The sequence below is a fragment of the Clarias gariepinus genome, chromosome 4, assembly GCF_024256425.1.
Source record: "Clarias gariepinus isolate MV-2021 ecotype Netherlands chromosome 4, CGAR_prim_01v2, whole genome shotgun sequence".
Lineage (NCBI taxonomy): Eukaryota > Metazoa > Chordata > Actinopteri > Siluriformes > Clariidae > Clarias > Clarias gariepinus.
Window position 1 is genome coordinate 27,976,141 of NC_071103.1, and position 17,208 is coordinate 27,993,348.

At 37.5% G+C, this 17,208-nt stretch overlaps 1 protein-coding gene across 1 annotated transcript; it reads right to left on the bottom strand.

Moving 5' to 3' along the window:
• Positions 1-282: 282 nt before the first annotated feature.
• Positions 283-17,129, bottom strand: nagpa (N-acetylglucosamine-1-phosphodiester alpha-N-acetylglucosaminidase). Its single transcript, XM_053495193.1, has 11 exons — positions 17,001-17,129; positions 13,480-13,935; positions 11,173-11,312; positions 10,907-11,015; positions 10,015-10,143; positions 9,620-9,822; positions 8,167-8,214; positions 7,738-7,866; positions 6,003-6,134; positions 3,617-3,683; positions 283-3,175 (listed from the first exon to the last, which is right to left on the bottom strand). Exons 1-11 carry the CDS (start codon positions 17,075-17,077, stop codon positions 2,947-2,949), a joined length of 1,719 nt encoding a protein of 572 aa, XP_053351168.1. The 5' UTR covers positions 17,078-17,129; the 3' UTR covers positions 283-2,946.
• Between the last annotated feature and the right edge of the window lie 79 nt (positions 17,130-17,208).

Genomic DNA, 17,208 nt, shown 5'->3' on the forward strand with positions numbered 1-17,208 from the left:
TGCCAATAGCTCAACAATGCAGCTTTTATTATGGTTTGCCAGAATGATTAGTGAAAAACCAGGCTTCAATTGCAGAGGACAGAGAGAAAGAAACCTGATGCAAAAATACCCAACCCGGTCAACTTCCAGCCCACACTAGTACAGATGGTTTTAGTAACATCATGTAATAAAAAAAAAAAAAAATAAAAAAAAAAAAAATCGCTAAATTAGCAGTAATCAAGCAAGAACTGTAGAATAGTTCATTGCTGCACAACAAAGCAGGAGGAGCTTTTACTCTCATGTGGTGATCCAACTAAATTCATTAGATAATATTCAGTCTGTACGGTCAATGGTATTGTTGAAATTACATAAGAAGTTAGTGGGAGTGGGAAAAAAAACAGCTACCTTGAATTTGTATCAATATTGTCAAGGACAAAACATCTGTTTTACATAATTCAACACTTTTTAATATTAATAAAAATGTACTGTTTTAAACATCAGACATTATAGCATCTTTAGAAACACATATCAAGATACTGTACAGTAGTAAATTATAGTAAAATACCATTATGAATGTTGCGTTTTGCTACACAAATAAAATTTTCTATACAAATATTTGATGGCTTCAGACTTTTAAAGAACACTGCAGTGTAAAATTTCACTTGAAAATTCAGGTCCTCAAAACTAAATTGATCAAACTGTCATAATTGTCACTGGGATGCTAAAAAAAATGAATCATACATACAGCTAATGCTAACAAATTTGTATAAAACCTCATGTATAAATTTATAAGTGTACATTTCAATACCTAAAACACCAGATAAAAAAAAACCCTTAAATTAAATTAGAGAACTAGCACACATGCAGTCAGAGTAGCAGCAGCAGCAGCAGTGACACAAAAGCCATAAGCGCACCTTCAAGCAGTTCAAGGTGTTCCCTGCATCAGGACAATGTTTGCGATACATTAAAAAAAAATGCTTTCAGAGCAAGCAGAACTATTAAAGCTAGAAAAAAAAAAAAAAAAGTTATACTGGGTCAAACAAAAGCAGGGTGGAACAAACACAATAATTGAAACCCATTGGTCCCATTGCCTGCTTTAACCACACTGACTCATTCTGGGTTCACATCATGCGGAAGAATTTGTGAAAACAGGAAAACTGAAAAGGGTTTGCAAATTTCTGTTTTTTTAAGCATTTACTATGCTTTGAGCCACCCCTAATTTCATCATATTAAATAAAAACTAATTATTGAATTAAATTCAAGAAATGGGAACAAATGTTTTGCAAAGTGCCTAAAGGTACATGAAAAATCTCCTCTCTTGCATGTTCCAACCACTTAGCATTCAGAATCAGCAGTATACTGATCACCAACCTAATCATCGGTCATTATCTGCGCCCGTTTCTCACTGGTCCATGCCTTAAATTAGATTTAGTTTGAATAATTCAAAGGCCACTATGTGGATTATTAAACAAAAAACATTCCTTTGAAACTGGCCACAAAAGTCCTTCAGGAAGCCTGGAGAGGCTAGTCATTAGTCTACATTAAAAATTCAAGAAAGTCTGACTTTTTGAGGGTTAGCTCAAGTTTCAAATTTTGCAGCACAGTTCAGTACTGTAGATGTTAAAAGCTAAATAATTTCTAGTCCTTTTTTGCTTTCAATTTTGTGGTAATTTATTATATACTGAAATGAAATGAAATACACCCCTCAAAATATCCTGAAACTTGACACACATCATTTGCTCAGGCTTGGGTTGGGAAATGGTCACTTTACATTTTCAGTCAGAAGTAATAACTAAGTGGAAGCACAATAATAACCAACAGTTATATATTTTACTGTATTAAACAATCACATCAATACACTGTCCCCATTCCTCTTTTATAGTATGAATAAGAATGCTAGTAATATGGTGTAAATAAATTTTTTTGGTCGGGTATGTACAGTAACCGAAGACTGTTAAGCTCATTAAAAAACCTGTTCAGAAAATTCATAAACATTTCATATTAAAACTAGTCAATCCATTCTGTTGTACCCTGTTCTAATAGTGTACAAAAAGGAGATACTGATAAAAATGCTGTTGTCTTGGAGTCAGCAGGTAATATAAGGCACTAAAACTGAAGGGTCGACTCAGGTAATCCTGCCCTTCCATGTCTCATTTATTTAGGTGTGATGCTGCTTCTTTTGAGTGAACAAATCCTGCTAAGCGGACTCGCTGTATCAAGGTCAGAGTCCATTTAAAATGTCCTTGTTTTGGTTTCTTCAAGTCTATAAAAACAAATCAGGGCATGATTTTTACAATGTATGTCCAAGGAAATTGCTTAATACAACATGTACTTGGCTGTGAGCCAAGCCGAGTAAGTCTGTTTTCCAAGTAAAAATAAAATAAAAAGTAAATACAGTGGCATATCTTATTATGGGATTTGCAGTTCACTTCTGGTCTGCTTCTATGGCAACAAGTAATACAAAAACATCAAGAACACGAAGCAGCCGTCAATGTTCATGTCTGAGGTTAGTTTTCAAGCAGTTCCTGAGTTATTAAGTTAATGTAAACTGACTTGAGTAATACAAAGTAATCACAACATGCCAATGACTATGATGATGTCTTACATAACAATTCTGTTAAGGCCATGCACAGATGTCCATATTCTAAAATGCCATTAGTTGAATTTGGAGACTCTGAAACACAGGAGGTTTTCTGTTATACACTCCTGTTTGCTTGTGGTTTTTATTTTGAGAAGCTGTGTTATTAAATGTTATTGTCAATGAGAATGTTGCGGTCACTCTTGACAGCACAAGCCATGTAAGGGACAAACCTGCATGTACGAACACTTCTTTGTTGTTGTTAAGGATGCATGCATGCATACATACATAAATACTGTACATGCATACATACATACATACTGTACATACATACATACATACAGACAGACAGACAGACCTAGACAGACAGACCTAGACAGACAGAGAGACTATAAGGATTCTTCTGAATCAGAGTCATCTGGTTGAAAGAGGGCTTTGGCAGGTTGCATCGTCGAGCGATTTGGACTGTCCCTTGGCCCATTAACTTCCTTCAGAGGTACATAGGAATACTCCTGCTGAGGACGCCCTTTGCATTTTCCACACACTTGGATTAAGTTTCCAATGAGACTGGTCAGCAAGACTGCAGCCAAGGTAGCAGTGATAACCACCCAGCTCTGCCTAGACACCCACACACACAAACAAATAAGGAGAGAGAGAAAGAGAGAGAGAGACTGTATCTTTTAAATCGACCACTGTGGCCAACACAAAACACTACACAAAAACCATAGCAACTCTTCCCAATCTCTTAGTTGCATTTGAAAGGCAGGTCTGGCTAATAAATGCGCGACTGCCTCCACTACATGAGCCGTTTACAGACACAATAGGGACTCTTGAGGCAGATTTGCTAAAACAAAGCTGTCTTGCCTATAAAGGTATGGGGCATTTGGTCCAACTTCCATAACAATAATCTTATATTTACTATTCATGCACTCATTTTAAAAGAATATAGGTGAAGTACGATCTTTTCCAACGCAACAAGAAGAAGCTGAAGGTATTGATTTTGTTACACAACGTGGTCAGGTAACTAAAAGGAGTCTGATGTTGGATGTAAACACTTACTCTGACAGATAAGGCTTCTCTTGCTCTCTCCACTCCTTCCACATTTGGATGGCGAGGCAGTGACCAGCTGAAAGGGAGGTAACAAACATTTTAGTTCCTCAACAAACTAGCATTTCTCCCCTTGTACAGCATTGCTGCAAACTGTGAAAATCACAGATCCTCTAAGTATTTTAGATTCAGATCCAAAACAGAAGTGATAAGAACGAGAAACAGCTGTGTTTTTCATTCACACAGAGAAGCAGGTTGTCATTCTCTGAAGTGAATGGAAAAGTTCTCAAGTCCAAATCAGGGATGAAGTTAAATGTTAAATAAAGGATGCTTGATGACAGCTAATTTTAAAACCTGCATTTGAGAGAATGACTGAAGCAGTCAGATGATGGCACGAGGCCAGGACCTGAGCTAAAGAAAGACAATCGCTCATGTCAGCCTCATCCTAAAAGCTTTATACTATAGTTAGAATTAGGGTTTTATATTTGTATATTCTTGTTTTTGTTATGAATAATTTTATTTACATTAAAATAATACAGTTGTGGAGTGATGTCATGTGGCCTGTTGCAAAGCAGAACTACTGCCAGAAAATTCGATTATTTTCCAATAAAAGAATGTTCCAAAGTGAATTATTGCGCTTAATCCATTGCAACTTGTTTTGAAATTTTTTTTAGACTAACCCTTAAAACCCAGAGCGGTTTTAGGCTTTTTTTTTGTATTTCTATGTTTTACTGAATATGTACAGGCTTCAGAATTGTTGGAATGTCTTATATGCTTTTCTCAGCACAACCTATATAAACAGGAGTGAGAAAAAAGGTCATATAGGCAAAGAAATAGCATAGACAAACATAATCATGTGATTTTATGGTTGTTTCCGTTTATTTCTCCAACCTAAATAATAATAAGGGCATGTTGTGTGTTCTACTTTTTTTTTCGAGATAATTTCCATTTTCCGAGGTAAAAGTTTGCACATTTTAAATGTAATGATTACAACTTTGGCTGTAAATAGTCTGTTTGGGCAACCAAACACAGAGTTTGACATCACACACCAGCAGGACATATATATATATATGAGGGGATACATATATATATATATATATATATATATATATATATATATATATATAATGTGTTTCCAGCATGGATCTATGACTCGTGATTTTAGGGGTTAATAAATAACACAACTTGCTTTTTAACAATTCTAACTATGTAATGTTAAGGACCATCTGCAAAACATGTTACTCACTCACTCATCATCTATACCGCTTTATCCTGTATTCCGGGTTGTGAAAGGTCTGGAGCCTATACCAGGAGATTTAGGGCATGAGGCAGGGTAGACCCTGGACACGGTGCCAATCCAACGCAGGGCACACACATACACACACTACGGGCAATACGGGAATGCCAATTAGTCTAATCTGCAGATTTTTGGACTGTTGAAGGAAACTGGGGTACCCAGAGGAAACCCACCGAGGACATGCAGACTCATGCACACAGAGACGGGAATAAAGCCTGGCTGGGAATTGAACCCCGACCCTTGAGGTGCAAGGCGACGGTGCTGACCATTACACCACCATGCCGCCAAGTTTCTGTTATGACTTACATAATAAACATTGACCATACCATCTTACAATTTAATAATTAAAGGGTTGTAGTTTGTCATGTTACCGAGAACACGTGTAAAGCCATTCACCCTGAAAAAAGCTTGGAAAAGCTTAACTTCTTACTACTAAATATAAAAAAATACACTTTTGTTGTTTCACCCTGCTGTTATGTAAGTTGTTCCTAAAACAATGAAAATATGCAAAACATGAGTGCAGTTAAATAAACCTAGCAGGAGGCATTACTCTCATAACTGTTGTTAGTTATTTCTTTAGTCAGAATGAATGCAATTCCTTCAACCAGAAAGAACCCTGGCATCAGCTGTTTTGCCACAAGTCAGCAGCTTCAAAGTTCACTGCCTCTACCAGGCCAGTAAAGGTCACAGAGCAGACCGGTCTTTTAGGTGGCTGAACAACATCACATTTAGGTGTTTGGCAAACGCTCTCATCCAGAGCAATTGTTTATCACAAAATATTCAATCCTGAGTACTTTCATGATACTCTCAAGATATTCATGCCTGGTTCTTAAAGATCTCAAAGCAAAGTTTATCTATGTACGACAACACTATGATTTGACTAAAAAAGTACAAAAACAACAACAACAACAAAAAAAAACGCAGAAGAAACAGAGCTGCACTATACATGCAGGTGAGTCTGCAAATGTTATCGCATGCACATAAAGCTCAGTACACACACAAAAAAAGGATAGGGCTATTTCCAAGGCTTTATCTAAGAAAAACAATATGTGAAACACACTCAGTGGTGCTGTTGGCTCAACAGTGTGATATAATCAGTACCTCGGTGCAGACTGGTATTTCTCTCGCTGCGGAATGTGGCGTTGCAGCTCCCCGATACTGGGTCACAAGGGCAAAGGTCACTGCACTGGCACTCCTGTAAACAGTGCAGCCCGTAGAAGCCTAGAGGACATTCTGAGAAAACCCAGTACGCTCACAGTCCATTATCAACTGATTTTATTTTCCATGAAACAAAATGTGACATGTTAGTCATTCTCATGCAACTTGCAAGTCATAACTATGCATTCACATGATGAAAGATTTACTATAATTATAATAGATGTCTTTTTTTTTTTGCATGTGTCTATATACATCATATGGACAAAAAAACTGTAGTTAAATATAAAAATATTAAATATTTGGACAGGAACCTTTTAAAAAAAAATTGTGTCAAAAATCTATTTGTTATTAACAATTTGTTTTTAATGCATTATCAATTGAGGAGTTGAATCCACTTTCACAAGCTTAAAATGATTATTAGGGTTAGTGACATTAGTTAAAGTCACGAAACCTTGGGTGCTTTCTTACCATCTGTACTGTAAAGCACTGAGCCTTTAGTAGAATTTGAGCAAACAGTAGATCCACTTTACTATACACAACTTCAGAATTCGTCCTCCTACTTCTATCAGCAGTCACGGCATCATTAAACACCAGTGACGCAGATAAACTGCCTGCCATTCACACCTATGCCACAAAACTACCTCCATCATGTTTGACCACTGATGTGATGTGCTTTAGATCATAAGGCCTTCTTTTACTTTCCCCATATTCTACTCTTACTATTCTGGTACAACTTGCTTTCACCTGCCCAAAGAATCTTGATTCGGGTCTGGGCCTGATTTTTAAAAAAATGTTTTCTAATGATGTCCTTTTATTCATGAGTGTTCCAAGTGTAATGCATCTTGAGATAAACCCTGTGTATTCAAATTCATGAAGATGTCTCTTGATTGTAGACTTTGGCAAGGAAATGCCTGATTTCTTAAAAGTGTTCTTACATTTACATTTAGGTATTTGGCAGACAAAAAGTGCTTTGAGGTTTTCAGTCAATGGATAGATACTTACACTGGGTTACTTGTTAGTTCTTAATCTGGCCAGATCAAGTGAAGAAGTAAAGAAATTCTGCAATCATTATTTTAGTTGTCTTCTGTGGCCTTCACGTCCTCTTTGTGTTGCTGCCAGCATATTCGTTCTTTTTAAGAATGTTAAAAGTGTTGATTTAACTCTCCTTAAACTACTATCTCACTGATGTCTAGAGTTTCTGCTATCACACTGATCGGTCTGTTTTGTTCTTTCAGCTTAATGATGTTAAGGCCTCCTTGATTTGCACAATAAACAGCACTCAAATGTAAATTTAACACTTGGAATGAGTTCCAGATCTTTTTAGATGTTTGGCAAGGCCGGAGCGGAAAAACTAGAGTGACTTGCACAATGCACTGATCTCAACCCCACTCGATTTCAACCTTTGAAATAAACCCAACATCATTGCCTGAATGAGTCTGAAGGGGCCAATGCCGAATAGCCATGCTCCAAAATCTAGTGGAAAGCCTTCATAGAAGAGTGGACGTTATTAAAACAGCAAAGGCTATTTAAATCTGGAGAGAGGTGCTCAAAAACTAAATATGAGGGCTATGGCAAGGTGTCCACATACTTTTGGATACATTGCATGTGTTAATATTAATCAGCAAATCCCAATCATAAATGCAAAAGTGATATAACACAACTAACTGCTTTTACACACCTTGCTCACAGGAATCTCCATGAAATCCAGCACGACATGTGCAGCGCCCACGCACAGGGTCACAGCTTCCTCCATTTACACATGTGCATGTCTTCTTACACTCATCACCATAGAAACCCGCTGTACATTCTACAATAAAAAAAATGAAAACACATGGCAGAGTCCATGATATAATACACATCCAGATTAAGTAATATGAGAGACAGAAACACTTTCACTGATTTAACTGAAACTATATTTATAAAAATATTAAATAAAATATTTATTAAAATTATGAAACAATATATATTATATTATATTATATCTATCTTACAATAGATTATAATATTAAACTTCTGAGGCAAATTTCCATTCAACATGCTTAATAATATACCCCTTTGTCATATACTGTAAGAGGTGGAGTGCTGAATTAAGTTTGGGTGTGTTTACCCTGACTGCAGTTCACACCTCTCCACCCTGCATCGCACACACAGCCATCTGTTCAGAGAGACACGAGGGTAAGTAGGACATTCTCAAAACTAGTTACCATCTCCAGAGCTGAACACACAGATTTATTAAATACTAGCAAGTACAAATGCAATCAGGCAATCAGGCAGTTAATTAACTAAAAAAACAAACCTTGATTCAATTAAAGTATTTACTACTTTTAGCAACAGGAAAAACTGAATTTGCCTTTAACAGGTTTACATGGATTCAGGTTATGAAATGTTTTTACCCTCTAAAATTTTTACTTGTACAATATTGTAAGTCAAGAGCAAGATTGTCTTCAAAAGCAACAGATTCTACATTCAAAAATTCTAGGAAAAAAGCAATAAACTGTAAAGAATTAAACAAATAACAATAAAGTTGTAAAATAAACATGCATGAACTTTTTTTTACTAAAAAACAAACAAAAAAACCCCACATTTATTCTTTTGATTGTGTAAAGCTGCTTTGTGACAATGACAATTGTTAAAAGCGCTATACAAATACAATTTAATTGAATTTAATTGAATTGAAATGCCTTTCTGGACTGTAATGGTCTGAAATGAATATTATGCAGAAAAAAGGGTTTGTTGAATGTTTTTTTTTTTTATGTGCATGACTCCGACACAAATTGATAATCACCTGAGCAACATTATTTGGACTGCTGTCCCATGTGAACTTCACTCTGAATAAAAAGTGTTTATGGCTACTTTAAGTCTCTACCTTGCAAAATCTGTTACTGTTTGCTTTGCTCCTCTTTCTTCCAGCCCTGTCAACTACAGTATACTTCTTCCTCAAATATTATGACTAAATCTTTTAGAAACATTTGGAACTTTTCATGAATTTGCATATAAAGCAAACTTCCATGTTTTTTTTTGGCATTTTAACCCAATTATTTCAGGGGGATTTGTCATCTTATGCAAATTACTGTTTAAGTATTTAACCATGAAAAGGTCATTGTGATTTTTTTTTTTGGGAACAAAATGTAAGTTAAATATAGCTTTAAGTGGCCATGCTTTAAAAACTTACTTTAGAATTGAGGCCCCTGGTATCAATTCTTTTTCTTTAAAATACATTTAAGAAAACTTTACTAAAATAAAGGTAATTTATAAATAACAACAAAATATTAATAATATTAACATTAATAACAGGAACATGTTTGTTCTGTTAGATTTTAGTTCTGTTTTTGAATAAAGAGTTGGAAATGAACGGTTTTTGGGGGGGGAAGGGGGTTAATCCGATTAATTGGAAAAAAAAAAAATAATCGACAGATTAATCGATCATTAAAATAATCGTTAGTTGCAGCCCTAATTCTAACACTATAATGTATATGAAAAAGGTTATTTCATTTACACACATACTGATACTTATACATTAACATACTTATGCACACACTCCCTCAGATGCAAAAAGTCACCTGAAGTGCAGAGCCCATGCTCTCCACAGGCTGATGGCTGGCATGTTAGATTGGCACATGTGGGCGCGGCCCAGCCGGGTTGGCACTCACACTGGCCGTTCACACAGGTCCCATGCTGGCTGCAGTCCTCAGGCTGACAGAGACGCTCATGCACACACAGTACAGTGGACACGGCCCGTGGGCAGTACCAACTCTTATCCTCACTACACACAGAGCAGGTAGAGAACATGAGATAAGTTTCAATAAATGTGTACGAATTGTATATAGTGGTTCATAGTAAAGTTTATGGCTAGTAGTATTCATAAAATTTAAATAATTTTATAGTTACATAAATATAATTTATATAATTTAATAATGTAATAGTTGGCTTAAAACAGTAAGTAGGATTTATATACCACTCATCTGAAGGGAAATTTGCCAGTGACCCATTAAGGACATAAGTGGAAGAGCCGCCTCCGTCCAGATTAATGGCATTGATGACTCCATGTTCTTTCAACAACTCCGCCACCTCCCACAGGTTCATACTGGGCACACACATTTAGCCTTGACAGTTTAGAGGCGATTTGGAACAACGCTGAAGCAATGATAAATAAGACAAAGTGTTCCTTTTTTTTTAAGATCAGAGAACATTATCAGATGAGATTTATTGATGAAAGTACTTTAGTGACTAGTTTTGAATGTAGGGAGTGACGCAGTCCTGTTACACTCCATTATGAGCACTTGTGAAATGCCTCTTGTCCAATCAGATTGCTCAGTCGGAACTAACTGTTGTATAAGATGACTTAAGGTTAAATTTGAGGTTAACACTGCTTAGGAGCATCATAGTGACAGACAGTAGAGGGAAAGTCGTGTATACAACTAAGAGGAAGGAAGGAAAGCCTACCTAGAGAAGACTACATTTTTGGAGCAAAGTCTAAAAATTCATTTGTCATTGTAAAGATTTATCTGGCATATATTTTTCAAATATGAATTTAAAAAAAGTGTCTGTTGCCCTTTTCTCCAAAAATCCATTCATGACAGCTGGACAAAATCAAACTTTTTTTTAGAGAATTGTTCTCTCGATACTCGGTTATTAAGAGATAAAGAGAAAATATTAAAAATTAAAATAAGATTAGGTACATGCCCTTAAAGCATTATTTTTAACTTCTGTACTTTTACATATCTGTAAATGGGTGTCTTTAAATTCCATACCTTCTAGCTATTTTTTATTCCACTTTGTGTTGGAGTACATTAGAGGCTGGACTATCTGTAGTTAAAGGTCTGTAAGTGGTGTCTATCTATTCTCACCCTCTGGTGTCTGTCTTGCCATCAACGTGGAAGAGAATGAGTCTGCCCTCAGTATCATGGCCGACTGCTGTCCGAGCCGAGATCACGTCAACAAACCTCTGCAAGTTACCTGTAACACATATCAGGAGTGATATTCTCTCTTATTTACAATGCAGTCATTATAATTTGATGAATAAGCAGACTGTAGGTTCGTGCTCCTTAGAAATTGAGCTCCCACCATTCTGAGCTCTTGCTCCAGGCGAGAGCAGTGCTAAGGTCTGACATACCGGTCTCCTGAGTCTTTTCACATTCAGCCCGGATGCTCTCTTCGATGTAAACTTTTCCCGACCTGAGCAGCCACACCACCCCACTGACCAGCTGCACAAAAGGGTTTATTCTGTCCAAAACCTCCTCTTCTGACAGATAACTGCCAGCATGACAAAGAGAGGTATGCAAGACAGAGACAGAAAGACAGAGGGTGAGAGAGAGAGTAAGATAATGATCTGTTAAATGTTTTCCCTTGTTAACCTTGCTGTAATGAATGCACTATGTACTAGGCTTATTCAAGTCTCTTGTGTGTTTCAGGCTCAGTTCATACTTTTACGATTTTTCTTGAGGCTGCCACAGATACAAAAATGTCATGATGTGATATGTGAAGTTATGCAGTCTGTAAGTTAATGAGCGGTGGGATTAATAATTTCTAATCAGAGGATTACTTGTGATACAGTATAATACCACCTGTAGTACTTCATTGGTTATCACAGGTCTCTCTGTAGGGATCTACAGATCCATCCTAGAGCTATTTCTAAGTAATCGTTATTATCTGTAATCTTACCGTGCCAAATCGTCTGCTTTTCTATGCCTTTAAGTAGTGCCACTGAATGTTTCAATTGCTTTGCCTTTTGCTACACAATACAGTAGGTAATGACATAATTGTGTGCTGAAGCCACAGCACACCCCTGATTTTGTAACTACGCTTTGAAGCCAAAAAATCGTAAAAGTGAGAATTGGAGAAGCCTAATCAAAATAAATAAATAAAAAAAATCCAATCCACACTGCATAATTAACCTTTAATTATGTATATTTTATTCATATATTGTTTATATTTATTTTACATTTAAATTTGGATTAATTTAAACCCACTTTCATTGTCATGCAGTACTTTTCAGCCACACACTGTTCTGGTTGAACAGTCCTCTCACCTCCTCACCTGAACACTCTGGTCAAACAAATCTTGTACTTTCATGCTAATGCCATCACGAACACCACTAAGCTCATCATCTCATAGACCCCCATCTCATAGACCTCCACTGGAACTGAGCTAGCAATATTCCCCTGTGCCATCACAGTGGCACACAACTGCTAATCTTTTACAAGAATAACAAAAATAGAGTCCCATCTAAAGGTTTAAGCATGGGAATCACTCAATCTTCCTCATTCATTGTCAATACCCTTTTATTCTGTGTATAGGATGACAGGGGGCCTAAAGCCTATCCCAGGAGACTTATGGCACAAAGCAGGGTACACCCTGGACAGGATGCCAACCCATCGAAGGGAACACATACTCATTAACACACTACGGGCAATTTGGGAATGCCCATTAGCCTAATCTGCATGTCTTTGGACTGTGGGAGGAAACCGCAGTATCCAGAGGAAACCCGCCAAGCATGGGGAGAATAGAAGATCTCCATGCACACAGTGACGGTCAAACCTAGTCTAACCTAGACCCTGGAGGTGCGAGGCGACAATGCTAACAAAGAAGCCACAATGCTGCCCTCATGAGAATCAGTGAGCGCAAATATTTAATTTAATTTCATTTCTCATGACAATCAGGGGGAGATTTTCTTTAATAAATCTGCTGTTTGAATCCTACTGTTCAATAATCAATAACATTGGAGCAATATTGACAAAAAATAATTCAGACTAGAAGACACACCAGTGGACAAACACCTTTATCTCGCACCGGAAATTTCCACAAAACCCAGAGCACTTCAAAATGCATAACCAGCTTGGACCAGATCCTACCAACTGACTGTTATTATCTATTTATTATGCAACAACTGTTTTTAAAACAGTGCTATTTTTACAGAGCAGATGTTTTCGGGTCTCCGCATTCTCAGGCGTTTCTTGGCTGTCTCTTTTTTGTTTTCAAATGTAGCTTGTTTAGCTGGAGCAAGTCTTTTACTCTGATCAATAAGACGGAGAACTACGGCTGGATCAGCTGAGGCAGCAGGCCATGCATTCGGGCCATGGGGATCTATCAGGAGTGCTTGATAAGAATAAACAGGACTGTTTTGCAAAGTTCATGTTTGTGCTTCACTATCAAATTTCTTTAGGAACAAGATTTGGCATTAGTAGTTCTCATGAAGCCGAGAAAAAAAAAAAAACTATTTGACATTACCTGCTTTCTCTTTCACCTTTAATCAGAAAATGATACGAAAACAGTTTTTATATTCATATAGCTTAATAAACTCAAAAACAAGTTTGATCTGCTTTGATTCACGTTTCTTTTCTTTATTTAGCTGGAACACCTACATTTTTAATTGATCTATGCAGCATTTCCTAAAATTCATCCAAACCAAACATAAACTTACCCAAACACCAGCGTTCCATCCTCCCTGATGCCAAACTGAGCATTCTGCACTCCTCCACTATTCTTTACCTGTCTGCCATCACTCACAATATTTCCAAGGCACTGTCCGGTATGTGTGTTAAAAAATCCACAATTCTGTGCAATTACACACTTCCTTGTTTTAGCAGTGGTTTCCACAAGCTCTCTCCGGAATTCCTTACAACCTCCTGGGCCTCCAGGCTCCAGCACGGACACTGTCCTCAGAGGGTCATAGACCTCAGTGATGTGGCCACTCCAGTTCTTATAGAGAAAAGCCTTGGATTTTACAAAAGAAACCCCAGGGTGTGTGCTAGCAGGCCACGTTTCATGGGTCAAGTTTCCGTAGATGAGCGGCTGACAGTCCCTTACATGTCGATGGGAATGAGATGGTCCATGAGTACCAGCATAGGGCAACAAGAGGTCATCATCCATAGAGTGCCTGTATGGGAGGAGTGGATAATACAGAAACATTAAGGAGTACATAAGCTTTTACAAGGTGTGCAGAAGCTTTCACCTGCTTATGCGATCACATTTCATAAGCTGATCTCATAATCTTTTGTTATTATGGACATTTTTTTATGCATGAATGCTTCAGTTGTGTTGACTGACACAGCATAGATCTTGCATGTGGACACAGGACACAAACTGTCTTTCAGCATGCCACGAGTGCAACCCTGAGCTTTTGCGTAACTTGGCAATAGATGCTTAAAGCATGCGAGTACTGGACCAATATGGAGTATCAGCTGATACCACATGCTCTGATACTGGTAGTGCATTTAAATCACAATCAGAACTGGTAACCACTAAAAACACGTTTTTATTTTGTAACTGAACTGAAGCAAAAAAATTCTTTGCATGATCCGAGGAACTCCAGCCAGTGTGTGAGATTTATACAAATTAGACCTGATTAAAGCACTACTAGTCACATTGGAAATAATAACATTTGCCTCCTGTGAGTGGAGGAATGAAAACACAAATACCCTACTATTTTATGCCAGAATTAATCTCTAAAATATTTTTAATTGTGTTCATGCTGGCCGAAAGACTTAAAAGGATAGGCCTTTGATGTTACGAAACGTCCGTGAAGCAAGTTAGTTCCTGTTATCACTTATATTAAGGCAGTATTAAATGGGTGTTCCCTCACCAGTGTCTCTTTTTTATTTCCATCTGGCTAATAATTAATTAAGGGGAAACCGCAATAATCCAATAAATACTAAAACTCCAGTCTGATCTCAAAATGTTTAACCATTGTGATTTGTTTAATCTGTCTAATCTGCACTTTTCCACAAATGAAAATGGAGATTTTTAGGATTAGATTGGAGTTTTAATATGCTTTTTTAATATTTCTATACACAGAAAATCAAAACAAATGAGCCAATATTCTATTCACAATAAAACATAGAGAACATAACAAATGTTTAAACTGAGAAATTTTACATTTATATCCACTAAATGATCTCATTTCAAATTTAATGCCTGCTACAGGTCTGAAAAAAGTTGGTACAAGGGCAACAAGGGGCTGAAAAAGCAAGAAACTTAAAAAAGATTTAGCCAAGTTACTGTAATTAAAATCATATCTGTAACACGATTAGCTATAAAAGAGATGTGTTGGAGAGGCAGAATCTCTCAGAAGTAAAGACTTTCCAATCTGTGAAAGGGTGCGTAAAAAGATTGTGGAATACTTTAAAAACAATGCTCCTCAACATCAAATCTCATCATCTAAAGTGCATAACATCATCAAAAGATTCAGAGAAACTGGAGAAATCTCTGTGTGTAATGGACAAGGCTGAAGACCTTTGTTCGAGCCTTAGAGGACACTGCATCACTCATCAGCGTGATTGTGTTATTGACGTTACTAAATGGGACCAGTTATACTTCAAGAAACCACTGTAAGACCACAATCTGTTTGAAACACAATCTGCCTTGCCATCTGTAGATGCCAACTAAAGCTCTATCATGCAAAAAGGAAACCGTACGTGAACATGTTCCAGAAGCGCCGTCGTGTCTTGTGGGCTCATTTAAAACTGACTGATTCAAAGTGGAAAAGTGTTCTATGGCTAGAAGACAGGTCTAAATTTTACATTCTTGTTGGAAATCATAGACATCGTGTCCCCTAAGCTAAAGAAGAATAAGAAGACCTTCCAGCATGTTATCAGAATTCAATTCAAAATCCAGCATCTCTAATGGTTTGTGGGTGCACAAGTGGACATTGTATGGACAGCTAGCATGTTCTGGATGCACTGTGAATCCTGAAAGGGGTATAAAAGTTTTAGAGCAACATATGCTCCCAGGAAGGCCTTGTGTATTTCAGCAGGACAATGCAAAACCACACACTGCAGGTATTACAACAGCAAGGCTTCATAGTAGGAGAGTCTGGGTGCTAAATTAGCCTGCCTGCAGTCTAGGTCTTTCACTTATAGAGGACATTTGGCACAGCATTAAACCACTTTGTTAATGCCAACTAAGATGTTATTATTCTTATGCAGACTTGGCAATTCTGATTATAACTAAATTTTTTGTTCCCATCAAGGGTACGCTTGCCATAGCGGACCATCCTATCTGCACACAACTTGGCACAGGTTTTACATCAGATGGACATCAGATGCCCTTCTTGACGTAACCCTCTTGTTTTATCCAGGCTTGGGACCACTGTATTCAGTAGTTGGGTTTTGGGTGGGAATTGAACCTGGGCCTTTAACATAGTGGGTGGGTATAATATATTATAACTGATTGGACATGCTAAATCCCTCACCATTGTCTATACCGCTTTATCCTGTATACAGGGTCGCGTAGGCCTTATCCCAGGAAACTTAGGGCACAAGGCGGCGTACCCCCTGGATAGGGTGCCAATCCATTGAGAACACACAAACACATACACACACTCTGAGCCATTTGGAGACACCAATTAGCCTAATCTACATGTCTTTGGACTGTGAGACAAAGCCGGAGTACCTGGAGGAAACCCACAGAGCGGCACATGAATAAAATATAGACTCCATTTACACAGATCCAAGGCAGGAATTGACCCCGGACCCTGAAGGTGCAAGGCGACATTGCTCCATTATTACATAAGCTTGGCTTGTGGCTTGTCTATCTCAATAGCCATAAGTTTGCTTCAAAACTGAACATTTTAGGCACTTTGTAGTTTTGATCAGTTCATGGTGTAGAGGTTGGAGTAACATACAGTTAGCTGAACTTTGCATATGTGCTGGGAAAGTGTCCTGTGACTGAGCTTCCTCATCCTAGTTTTATGGATTCAAAATATGACATGCAAATTCCTTTATGACTTTAAAACCTTTTGTTTCACTGTGTCTCGGGGTGATCTACTACATGAACACCTTTGTGATTAAACAGTATCTAAATGCAAACACCAGTTAGAAACTTACAGTATATGGACTCTTAATGTTATCAGACTAGGTGTGGGCCATGCTCATACACCACTGCTTGTTTTAATATAGCTAAACTATTTTGAATAATATGAATAATATATAGTATATGCCTTACCGCACATGTTTGCTCTCGGTCATCCACACTGTATTCCATGTTAAGACAACACAAATGCGGGACAATAATGTTGCCATGTGCTAAAAACTCCAGCAGCTACATCTACACAACGGTACAGTGTCATTTCCAACTTATTACAAGCCAAAATAAAAATACCGCCCTGATCCCCATATCTGTGCACTACATAGGGAGTGACATAATGCGTTTG

Excerpts from the sequence above, each read along its gene's own strand:
- nagpa (XM_053495193.1), bottom strand. The coding sequence starts at position 17,077 with ATGGCAACATTATTGTCCCGCATTTGTGTTGTCTTAACATGGAATACA. Across the intron at positions 13,936-17,000 it reads ACCGAGAGCAAACATGTGCG|GCACTCTATGGATGATGACC; the intron begins GTAAGGCATATA and ends CCTCCCATACAG. Across the intron at positions 9,823-10,014 it reads AATTTCCCTTCAGATGAGTG|TGAGGATAAGAGTTGGTACT; the intron begins GTATATAAATCC and ends CTCTGTGTGTAG.